This window comes from Electrona antarctica, assembly GCF_951216825.1.
Source record: "Electrona antarctica genome assembly, contig: scaffold_1594, whole genome shotgun sequence".
Classification (NCBI taxonomy): domain Eukaryota; kingdom Metazoa; phylum Chordata; class Actinopteri; order Myctophiformes; family Myctophidae; genus Electrona; species Electrona antarctica.
Window position 1 is genome coordinate 1 of NW_027638603.1, and position 12,851 is coordinate 12,851.

Sequence of the window (12,851 nt, forward strand, 5' to 3'; positions counted from 1 at the left end):
TCCACGTACCGCAATAACGACAAAAATGGCCCGTCAGAGAGTTCAACGTCCATTTTGGGAGTAGTCAACCATTCGCTAAGCCCATTATCATACCGGCCAAGCTCAATGTGAACTCAATAGTATGTGCTTGTCTGCTTGTACTCCACAAGAAGGCAAGTGTCCGTTGACATTAGCCACCCACACACAATAACTCGTATGCTGTCTCCTGCAACGTTTTCATTGGTGCAGTGCTGGAGTGAAACTGAGCAGTGATTGGTTTCTCCAGACTGATGCTGAAGGCGACACCCAGTCGCTTATCAACTGGCCATCCAGGTACCACCCATCTGTCAGCGGTGTGTGGTGTTGTGTGTGTGTCCCTCTCTACATCACCCACCATTCTCCCATGATCCAACTGGAACCCCCTCGTAACACATGGACCCTTCTGAGCAGAGGTTCTTAAACGTATGGGATGGGCCTGAGAATGGCTTATGTGAAGCCGGTTTCATTTTAAATGGTTTTTTTTTGTGGCTTTCGCCTTTATTTTATATATTTTATGGAGGGACAGACAGTATGCTGACAGGAAATGGGGAGAGAGATGGGGGGGGGAAGACATGCAGTAAAGGCCGTCGGGATCGGGAGTCGAACCCGCGGCACACTGCCAGACTGGATTACCAGCCAAGGTGCCTGGACCACTGAGCCATGGCCCAGGCCAGCCGGTTTCATTTTACTGTTTAAAAAGTAAAAAAAGTAAAAGTAAAAAATAACACGTATATTTATTTTCTATGATATTGTAATGCTTTTAAAGTCATGCAGGCTTTGTGTATTTATTGTTAAAGGTGCTACAGTATATGGGGCAAACTGGTGGCTCGGTCTCTTAGTACAGTGGTTCTCAAACTGTGGGTCACGGACGGTAGTGGTGTCAAAAATAATCAATTCAGCAATGCATCGTGATTTGGACGTGCACGATTCTGCATCAATGCAGCAACGTGACATCGATAATCAAAGCTTAAATGTAATTATATATAATATGATTATAATTCTGTATATACTATTATATAATTCTAAATATATGTTCAGTATGTCTGTGCCATGTTGTTCAGTAATAAAAATCACACCCGTGTGGACTGAGTGGTGCAAGGTCTTATATAGCCTGATCAGCTGTGGTCTGACGTAATGTCAGTGACCATAGTAACCATGCTCATTTCTTTGGGTCCCACGTACAGGTACACACACGTACAGGTACACACATACATAGACACATAGATACAGACAAAGCTGGTTATTGGAGTGGTTTGCACCACTCAAAAATGTGATGCATCATAGAATCGAATCGTTAACTGGTGAATGGTATTGAATTGAATGGTAAGGGCAGTGCCAACGCACACACCTAGGTCACGTCCTGGAAGTTTGTCTTCAGTACTGTAGCTGCATACTGTAGCTGCACTATACAGTATTACATCCCTAATGCTGGGGTCCTATTAATTACTTAACCCATTTAGACCCGAGTTAAAAACATTCACTTTGAAAGAATATATATTCAAAGATTTGCGCCACATTTTTACGATTTTTCAAAAATAGCAGACCTACAAGTTCATAGCGCGCCACTCGGTGGCGCGCTATGAGCTTGTAGATCTGCTATTTTTCAATAGCTAAAGTTTAACGTAACGCTTAAAACACCAAAAGGGGTTCCCGCCCAGAATGGGTTAATGTTATGGGTTTGAGTCTTTGACATGCGTCAAAGACACTCCTCGCTCTGCATCTCCCGTCTCTCTCTACTGGACAGTCTAATAAAAGCATAAATTCCCTGAAAGTAACATAAAAAAAAAAAAATACAAGACGCCATATATAAAGGGTCGTTTGTCAGTGCTAATGGATAGGCTCTGTTCCTGAGGATGTCCTTCAGGACAGAGTGCTATTATCATTATTAATTATGACATTGAGGAAAACCACACGCATTGTGTTTTATTTCCTAGTTTAAGAAGCTCTGCTTTAGTTTGGCATATCAAGACTCACCTGTGTTCACCTGACATCTCATCTGATGACATCATCATCATCGTCATCGTCATCATCATCATCATCAATCACTCTAAACGCTGGTTCCCACGGAGCAAGTTGACCCCCCCCAACTTGTCATAAAACTGTTGCTGTGTTGCCATTTAATACTGATCTTAATTTGTCTTCTCTTTCTGTACGCTCACTATGTTTAAGTAATATTAAACAAAAGCACTCCCACAGGAGATGTTGTCACAGTGCTAGCCGTATATTATTTACTCCCCAGGCTATTCAGATTTTGTATCAGGTTACTGTGCTTACACTAACAGTTCTCTGTCCCTCTCTTTGCTGATTTGCCCAGAAGTAGGAAGGGTAGATGGTTTAAAAATGGTTGTGGAACACTGGAAGGGCGCTGGAATAAATCCCTCAGTCATCTCTTTAGATCCGAAAAAAGATTGTGTGTTGTGCTGCGTCAGCTTGGCTTGTATCCAATGGGCCAGCAAGAGAAGAATAGCCTTACATAACGGCTCTACAAATGAAAGAGATGTGGAAGTTGGCCAGCAACAGATACTACAGCTACTGTATGAATTTAGTGTGTGGGTGTGGGTGTGGGTGTGTGGGAGTATGTTTATGTTGGTAACCATCTCTTTCTTTCCCTGAAGAATCCGAGTTAGGGAGAGACTTGCCAGGGAGGATGGCTACCAGAGGAGCCCTGAGTTTGAAACTGCCATGGAAGCCCCGGTGTACCGGAGACACCACCAGTCCCACTCCCAGACATCTACGCGCTACCACTCGGACCCACCGAGCCCTCGGTCAGCTTACCCCCAGCCTCACTTGTCCGGGCAGTCTGATGTGCAGGAGGGAGGTGGCCACCCCGGCTATCTGTCCATGGCCACTGGCTGCGGCCCCAAGGCCCTGCAGCAGCAGCAGCAGCAGCAGCAGCAGCAGCAGCAGCAGCAGCAGCAGCAGCAGCAGCAGCAGCTGCAGCAGCTGCAGCAGCAGCAGCAGCAGCCCCAGGAAGAAGGTGAAGAAGACGAGGTAAAGACAGCAGGCCTTCTAAAGAGCAGGAAAGCAGTGCTGCCCTCGGAGATCCGCCGCAGAGAGAAAAGCACAGAGGACCCACGTAGAGGCAAGGGGGAGGATGACCACGGAACGCCCAGGGCCCGAAGCCTCGGCCAGGGCAGGGAGACCGAAGCAGAGGACGACTTCACGAGAGGAAGCGGATCCAGAACCAGATGGGAGGATGAAGCCGATTCACCCAGAACCGCAGAACACACCTCCCGCCTACAGGCGGCTGAGAGTCGGGCCAGAGAGAGGGAGAATGCCATCTACGTCCAGCGAGGTCTCACCGCCACCCATGTCCAGCCCAGAGAGACTCACGAGCTCTCTGCCGCCTCCGACAAGGTGCCAAGTGGCTCCACAACGGACATGGTAGTTCTACGGGGGGCCAGACAGAGACCCGCGCAGCATCAGGACCCAGGCCACAAAGAGGCTGGGGGGCTCCAGGCCAGTGATGATGGCTTCAGTAACGGGGAGAGTCACCTGGATGCCAGGATCTCCGTGGCCCGGCTCAGGCATTCCTACATCGAGAGCGCCACCACCCCACCGGCCGCCCGCAAGCCTGAGCTGTAGGTGGTACACAGTACAAATGTCTGCTGGTTGGCTTCTACAGAGCACGCATCGCTGCTTGTTGCCTACCATGGCCTGGCTAATGAATGACTAACGATGATTGACTAAATCCTCTGCGATTAACATGAACTTAATGATTCTGCTGCACGATCTCTAATCTGTTCATCACTTAAGACGTTCCAGTGGTTGGTTGTGGTGTTTGTCTCATGGTTAACAAAAAGGTTGTTTGTGTGTGTGTGCCCATGTGTATTTGTGGCATTATGACTACTATAATAATCCGCTCTCTAACGGCCAACAATCAGCATGACCCGGCTGCTTCCCGATTTTAAAAACCAGGGGTGTGGTTGCAGTGGATCTGGGAATGTTCAATATTAATAAAAAAATCTAACCATGCCTCTATTTTTTAAATATGCTCTCTCCATTTCACCATACTGTCGTGTCTTTTCTCTTTCCCTTGGCTGTCTTGTCCGTTCACCTTGGTCTCTCTCCTGGGTGGTCCCCAAGGGATGTTGAGGTGGACAGGGTGCCAGCGGGCTCAGAGGCCCCCTGGAGAGGGGAGAGGGAGAGGGGCCGCAGGCCCAGGCAGTATATCTCTCCCGGGGAGAGTAGAAAGACCTCAGAGAGGTTTAGGACGCAGCCCATCACCTCTGCTGAGCGCCAGGAGACTGATAGGTATTTTTTTTGCTGAACTGGAGCATGCATGGCTGTGTTTGTATCAGAGGACGAGATCACCTCCATGCATGTCAGTGAAAATCATACAGAAGCTAAAATCCTGCTGAGGTTTATGATTAACTGATCTAATCAATAAGCTAATCAGCGTCATGCTATTCCACAGTACTTTCTGCAATCTGAGGTAGACGATAAGTATTATCAGATGCAATCCAGCTTGTCAGGACAAGTGTGTGCATTGCCACACACACTCACTCACTCACTCAACAATCTCTCGCTCTCTCCGTCTCCCTCACAGTGAGAAAGTTAGTCACACACTCTTATGTAATGTACTGCAAAGAGTCAGCCTGGTTTCCAGCCCATAGACCCCGCCCACTCGACTGAGCGCACAAGAGCTGGAGGCTCAGAGTCTGAGAATCAGGCTAGTAAAGAGTACTACAGACACAAACTCTTTCTCTGCGGTTTATTATTATTTTTTTTCTTTGGTCTAACTAACAGAGAAGGCAACTTAAAGCCCAAAGGTCTCTGTATTTGGGCCTGAGCAGTGGCCATTGACCACATCACACGTGACCACAGTGGGGTTTGAATGAATGAATGAATGAATCAGCTGTTGTTGGAGTGTACAGAAGCTGCGGTCTTCTTCGGTAATGCCGTCTAAATCTCCAGATTAGGCCGCTGCGTTAGATTTCCTGCTCGTAACTTCCCCTCCTAACAGACGCTGTCTCATCAGCAACATACACATTTTCTGCTTATGAGAGAACTGCTGCTTTCACGCTCAATATCACCTCTGGCTCTATAGTACGTACTAGCCCTTTTTACTCTCTTTAACTGCTGATCTCATTCTCCATACACATGACTGGATAAGGTAACGTTTGCATGGATGGTATTTGTGTGTTAACACTCTGTTAATTGATTGTCTCTTGTTCTCCATCTCCTCCTAATCTTGAAGGTCCTGTGCCAGCTCTGAACTTGGCAACACTGAAGGTAAGCAGGACAAAGAAACAATAATTTATTGAAATTCTATTTATAAATACAGCTACAGTATAGAGTATAGACATAATAGTCTGATAATACACAATGATTGTAATTCACCTCTGGAGGTGAACATTCTGCGAAAATGGCCAATCTACAAGTGATCTACAATCAAGCCACTGTACAAGCTTGCAGATAGGCTAGATCGGCTATTGATGGCGATTTCTGGCATAGAGATTTGGTGTAGAGGAGAAAAAGGGAGGAAATAATCGATAATAAATCATTTAATATAATAATTTACTATTAATCAATCCCATTATCGATCCCATTATCAAAAATAGTGAAAAGGGCTGAAACATCCAGATTTTTGGTAAAGAACAACACATTGGATGTTAGGCCCAAACCGCACAAATGTTTCGCCATGCAACTCCTTGCAACCAAACGGTTGCGAGTAGTTTCATCAAACCATTATCCCCAACCAGTTGCATTGGTGCGCTTTGGGCATTAGGAACAATCAAAATCTTGCTTAAACAAAATGTAGTTTTGACTGTCAATTTGAGTTTGGCTTTTTATGTCATACTTGCCAATGAAAACGGCATGATTTCATCGAGATTCAGAGAAATTGGAGTTGAACTAAATGTAAATTAACATTTATTCTTTTTCCAGTCATTTCAAATCAAATTTCCAAGAATCGGCGCAATGAGTGTGGAGACGGCAGGACTCAACTCTTTTACACTTTAACCCTCTAGAGTAGACTTGGTAAACTGAACCTGAGCTGGCTCTGTAGTCTGTACTTGGACTGCTTTATCCATCTATACCAAATCTCTTTGCCAAACATACTGTAGCGTTGTGAGCCACAAGCTAACAATGCTGTCATGAGCTTTTCTATTTTTGGCCCCCCTCTAGAATATTATGGATGCTGGTCTGGGGTTCAAGTGGTTAATTTATAGGAAAGCGCAACATTTTGAAGTGAGGTTTTATGGACTCATTACTGGTGCTCACAGTAGCATAACAGCACGGCAGATCTGCTGAACGCAGACCCGTCTCATCTGCTTCTCATAAACACACACTGACCCTGGATGCTCTATCGTCGCTGTCGACTGGAAACCATGTGCGGCGTATGCCATATTACCTTTGGAAATGGAAGAAAAACCTGTGTTCCAATGGATCCAATGTAGTTATTATTAAGTCACAGGCTCTTGTTAATACTTTTCATTCTTTAGATATTTATAAAACCCACAGACAAACCTAACCACATCTCAATTGTTCACTATTATTATTTTTGATTAAATCTTTTTTTATACTCTTATGTACTTGTACACAAGGCATGTCACTTAACACCTCGATCCTGGTGTCCTTATTGTGGGCATTTTTCCAAATGTTAGCATTTTCAGTAAAATAGGGCATTGATGAATGCAAAAGAGAAGACATATTATGAAGATACAGGGTTCTGCCTGACAGTGTTGAGACTGTATTGAATCAGGATCTCAGCTCTGTAGCATCGTTGAAAGGACATAGCGCGGGGGGGTTAAAATGTCGTTTAGCTTGAGGCTATATTTCCAGATGTCACTGCTGGAGGGGATGATGAACATAAATGAGATGATAGTCTCTGCAATGGAAATTGTATAGTCTTATGTAGAAATATGGTTGTTTTCTCCCATAAGTCAAAGAGTGTGTTATGCTATGTAAGTCCTTATGGATTCATCTGGGCTTTAGGGCAGTGGGTCCCAACATGTTTTGCTTGGAGCCTCCCTTCTTACATCTGACAAAAGTTGAGATACCCCACAAGTGTGCTCACACACTATATATTTCTTTCTACGATGAATTGTGAAAATAATTATCTACAAGCTCGGCAAGTGTAATGGATCTATTTATGTTTTATTTTTTGAATATTCTAAAGATTATTTCAATATTTTGTGTTAGCAACTGACAAGGCCTCGTGCCTCCCCCTGTGGTCTTTGGCAACCCCCGAGGGTGTCCCGGATCCCAGGTTGGGAACCCCCGCTTTATGTATATGATCTGGTGTCTCCAAGTCCTTAACTCTGTGGTGGTATCTCTCCGTAGCTGATGAGGAGAAGTTGTATGATCTGGTGTGTCCAAGTCCTTAACTCTGTGGTGGTAATCTCTCCGTAGCTGATGAGGAGAAGTTGTATGATCTGGTGTGTCCAAGTCCTTAACTCTGTGGTGGTATCTCTCCGTAGCTGATGAGGAGAAGTTGGATGAACGAGCCAAGCTAAGTGTGGCAGCCAAGCGGTCGCTCTTCAGGGTAAGATTCAACACCAGACAACAGGTCTAACCTTTGAACTTTCATTCTCTCTGTCTCTCCCACACACACGCGTGCATAATCACTGTAAAAAACACGTTCCTCCACTTTGACTCTATGCTTCATGCTAGACGGTGTTAGTGTAAGCCCACAGCAATTTTCCACTTCAAAAGTATAATTTCCCTATTGACCGATCGTCTACAAATTTTCAAGAGAGAAAACGATCTGATAATATACAGGCGTGTTCCACAGCAACAAGGGTCTACTCTAAATAATATGTAGGCCTAATTCTCAACATTACTTTATATTATGAACAAATCATCATTTTTCGACCGCGGTCGAGATCATGGATTTCACAATGCCACGCCAGACTTTCCGGTCCTTCATTGCCATCCCCAGTTCCTGCTTACTGATGCATGTGTCCCTAGCGATGACACCAGGAAACGATGTCTAACTCTAACGGGAAACGATTTCTACCTCTGGTCTGCTTTGAGGCAGGACTCCAGAGAAGAAGGAAGGATATAACCTCATTGTCAGCTCTGTAGCAGTGGCCGGCAAACTGTGTTCTTCTGGATTGGACTAGTGAAGAAACACGGGGAAGGTTTCCGTATATTAGATTAGTCGATGGGTGGCTCTTCCAAGACAGATTTTGCGCTCTCATTAGAAGGCGGGTGTAAGTGCCATCTAACCGTTTCTCTAATGAACAAATAGAAACCTCCGTAGAGGAATGACACTTGGTTTGACCCAATATTGCTGGCTGATGCCCTCCCAAACATTTGTCCTGCATGGTAAGTATGAACAAAAGAACACATTACTCGGGTTTAAACCTGAAACGACATACCGATACATAACATCCAACAGAAAATGCTTGTTGTAAAATAATCGCAAAAAACACACGGAATACATTTGAAATTACATACAAAATGTTTAGTTGACAAAACAAAGGGACATTTAATTGTGTAACTTTTGTCATCACCTGCCTACCTTTTAAGCTAATTTCTTTTGTGATACGTTATTATAATCTACTCTGGTAGTCGAACTCAAACCTCAGCTCTTACCGTCAATGTTAATAATCCACTAATGCTCCAAAATGCATCCAAGTATCTCCACTTCTGAAATATCCCTTCTGACTCACTGCGAGTGCGAGGGCAAATTGATTTGACGTTCTTGATGATTTTCCATATCCACCGCCCCACTCCAGGAGTTGGAGAAGAGCTTAGATGGCGGAGTCCCACAGCCACGATCCAAGAACGCGGCGGTGGAGAGGAGATTGAGACGGGGCCTGGATCGTTCCAAAACCCAGCCCGTCACCACCGAGGAGGTGGTCATCGCTGCCACGTAAGCCTCTGCAAAGTTCTCTTCTCTCGCCACACCTTCACACAATCACACTCATTCCAACTCCCCATTGCAGTTAAAACGGCATATTCACTCCCAATGTTCTGCCGTAATCTGAAGTCTCATCTCTTTTCTTCAGACTCACCTCTTCAGACTCTGTTAAGGCAGTCTGTAGGACACATGCTCAGAAAGACAATTATAATAATGAGGCAACACAAGAATTCAGAGTCTGGAAGTATGAGGATTTTATTCGAGTAAGGAGCCAAAACTTACATGACCAGTTCATGCATGGAAACCCCAGTCTGGCTCCCAGAGTAACATGGGATCACATCTTTTATAGCTTTCACTCCCACAACAGCCAAACCCCCAAAATAGCCTCAAGACTTGAGCCTCTTCTCAACAAATGGGACAGTAAAACAAACAGCACCACAGTGTGATAGATGAGATAATCTCAGAGTGTAATTTAGGAGATACTCTTTTATAAAGGGGTATTATTAAATGTTTGCATCTAAATTTCTACGACAACTCCACCTTAGCCCTTAGCACTTGACCTAGTCTTGACGACCATGCAGACCTCAGCAAGGGTTAAAATGATATTTAGACAGATGCTAGGTTCATTGTTTACCTGGTATCCTACATAGTTTCTATGTACAGATTATTATTTTGAAAGTTAGTTTAGACAGATTCTAGGCACAACACTGTGCATTTGATGCGTTTAGCTTGCTTATTGTAAGTCACTCTGGATAAGAGTGTCTGCTAAATGCCTAATGCCCTAAATTGTAAAGTGTGAATTGATGTCAATAGTCATATTATTGTTGTAACTTTTTTTTTTAACCAACGTTTTTACACCTGTTTTATATTGTGTTGAAACGTTGGTCAAATGAATATAAAGAAAAGTTATTGCATCATGGCTGTGAGCTGTGCGACATCTTTCCTTTGCAACAGTTGTATATCTCACCTCCTCACTACAGCTGTGGGCTCCTGTTCCACCGTTCGCCGAATAGTCATTATTATTATAATGTGACCACATATTAAATCGTAATTCAAACCCGGGTTTGAATCTATAGTGGCACGGCATCTGTCTCACGTGAGTGAGACTCTCTCTTTTGTCTTTAAAAAAGAGTTGACCACACACGATAAATATTTATGAATTGCCTCATCAACTGTGAGCCACTATTGCGGTTGGAAGGTTATGTTGAGCACACCTCAAGTCCTGTAAATATTTAAAATGTCTGTCATCAAGCTCAAAGCTCTGTCTTCGGTTTCCACACTTTGTCTGTCTGAAATCTAATCCCATCGCTTTTTTCAGTTCTGGATCTGAATGACATTATTTTGGATCTATTGTCCAACTGTTTTTAATCTTCTGTCGTCGTAGCCTGCTGCAACAGACTCATAGGACCCACAATGGAAACAAGCCCTCAGGGCTTTATGTTATCATTTTATCATTATTGTATGATTGTTGTACAGTACCTCTGTGCTTTTTGCAAACTGTAAAAGTATTCAATCAATCTAAGCACATTTTGACAGTTAAAAACTTAAACACAGCTGAAAGTAATAAGTAATACATGTTTCATTTACTGTAGGAGCAGTGTTTCTGTATGGCAGTGTGGACAGCTCCTGTACATTTACGCTTAAATGAAACGGAACTGCAATTGACGTTATTTCCTTCTTCAGCTGCATTTATCGTTCAAGGTGTCTGCTGTGAAAAGGGGTCTATTGACGTCATAGTTAAAAAAGCTACATGTGAACGACACTGTTATTCAATAAATATTGTATTTTATTTTTTCCAGAAGTTGAACATCTGAATGGTTTCAGGCGTTTGTTTAATCCCTGAACTACACTGGGTGATTGTTTTTTAATGAATTGGCCGTTCAACCATGAAGTGTGAAACAAATTGGTTCAATTTCACCTAATGATCTAGTGGTTTTAATAAAAACATACATCATCAGATGAAATTGAACCTGGATTCATACTTTTAGTTTATGCCGAAAACAGCAGATCTGCCAGTTAACAGTGGTCACAACGCTGTGAGCGTATGCAGTAGATTTGCTATATTTTATGCGCATACTCCATCGTACAGTAAAGTATAAGTCCGGCTATAGATTGAAAGTCTGAAACCACTTATGCCTCCATGGTACATAAATGAATGCCATTGCAAGAAGGTATATATTTTTAATTCCATCCTTCATGTCTTTCTCGCCTGTGCTGTGTCCTCTCTCTGTCATCGTTTTGTGTGCGTGACTTTGTCTTCGTGCCCGACTACATTCCCTGTAGTGTCCCCCCACCCGTGTCACAAACGGTGACTGTGCACACTGCCGTGGCACGCGTGCCTAGTCCAACGCTAGTCAGCAGTACTCTGCCCCCATACAGGTACATACATGGCACATACATGTGCATGGGTTTGAAGGGTCCAGAATCCCACACCACGGACCCTTAGTAGTGACTAACATGATGACATTCACTCTGGAATGCGTCGTCGTTGTTGTCTTAATGTATATGTCTTTGTGTGTTTGATGGCATTACTGAGGCTTTGTCCTGCTCAAAGTACTGGGTATTATGAGGTCTCAGTGGATTTGGAAACAGCTGTTTGGCGCCCTCGTGTGAGACTGGAGGAAACTACATGACTGACACTGAATCCCTTTACCGTTGCACTAATGCAAAAGACACATTCTGATCCTGTTGGGGATCTTTGTCAGCGATGTTGTCTTGTTCTAATAATGGTGTTTGTGGAGCATAATGTATATTATGAATGATCTTCCATAATGAATGCCTTGTGTGCGACTGTGCGTGCACGTGTGTTTGACCATCTACTATTGCAACTTACTTATGCCACACTGTTTGCATTGGGCATGTCTCACCTTGCATGTCATTGGTATTGTTTAATAGCATCTTCCCGATGATCACGTGTTCTCCGATTTGCAACACATTAATGAGTGCCCATACTGTATGCCTGCATGGCTCTTGCTGGCCTGCATGTGCTCATGTGTTTTCCGTGTTTACTCTTTACCAGAAGTCTCATGTCCCCCCCCCCCCCCCCCCCCCACATCTCTCTCCTCTGGTTGTCATTCCTCCTCCCAGCCTGCAGGCGTCCTCGCAGCAGAGCTCGGCAGCCCGGGAGAAGGCGCGGGAGGCCCGGCAGCTCCAAGATGTCCAGGAGGCCCAGCACTTCAGGCGAGCTTCCCCGGCAGAGGAGGAGGTGGAGGAGGAGGAGGGGAGGAGAAACAACCGGGAGCAGAGCCAGCCGGGGTCAGATGAACCCGACCTCTGCGCCCTCAGCCTGGCAGAGAAGATGGCGCTGTTCAACCGCCTGGCACAGCCCCCCATCAGAGTCACCCGAACCAGAGGGGACCTCCGCCAACGCAGGGCCAACCCCCGCTATCAGACCCAGCCAATCACACTGGGCGATATGGAGCAGGTAGGAGGAACTAGATAAATTGTGTTACTTACAAGTAACGGACAAAAAAAAGATGTTTTCAACTCCTGTTTTCTTCTGTTTACTTGGAACTCTGCACACTACCGGTATGTCACACTGATCTCATTATGATCATCAGGTTTCTTTTTACATTATTTTATTTCTTTATGGATAAATAGCTACTGTATTAAAATCAACTTAAACAGATTTTAGGCTAGCTTGAGATTCAACACTTCTGTCTATATTTTAAAGTGAAAAGGTCTGAACAAAGGCTCCGTGTGTGTGTGTATGTGATTGTGTCTGCTCCAGGAGGACTCAGACATAGACCTCAGTGATGAACAGGAGCTGTCTGAGTCTGACAGCCCAATAGAACACCTGCAAGTAAGCTTTCGCCCAGTGTGGCCAACAGTGTGGCCAACAGTGTGGCCGGCCGGCAGGCGCAAAGTAACTGCTGAACCACAGAGGCCTATACAGTACACCCGAGGCAATGACTCTGAGGCCGTTTTAACCACTTAAACCCTCTAGACGTAGTTAATTGCACATAAGTTTGCTCTGTACTGGGACTGCTTTTTCCGTCTGCATCATATCTCTTCGCCAAAA

The 12,851-nt window shown here is 44.5% G+C and overlaps 1 protein-coding gene across 1 annotated transcript; it reads left to right on the forward strand.

Moving 5' to 3' along the window:
* Positions 1 to 233: 233 nt before the first annotated feature.
* On the forward strand, positions 234 to 12,632 carry LOC306917910 (supervillin-like; the record flags this gene model as incomplete). Its single annotated transcript, XM_079530808.1, has 9 exons — positions 234 to 312; positions 2,634 to 3,599; positions 4,105 to 4,272; positions 5,219 to 5,253; positions 7,443 to 7,507; positions 8,706 to 8,842; positions 11,114 to 11,209; positions 11,918 to 12,254; positions 12,561 to 12,632. Coding segments are annotated over exons 2-9 (1,809 nt in total), but the record flags the coding sequence as incomplete, so codon positions are not given.
* Positions 12,633 to 12,851: the final 219 nt, after the last annotated feature.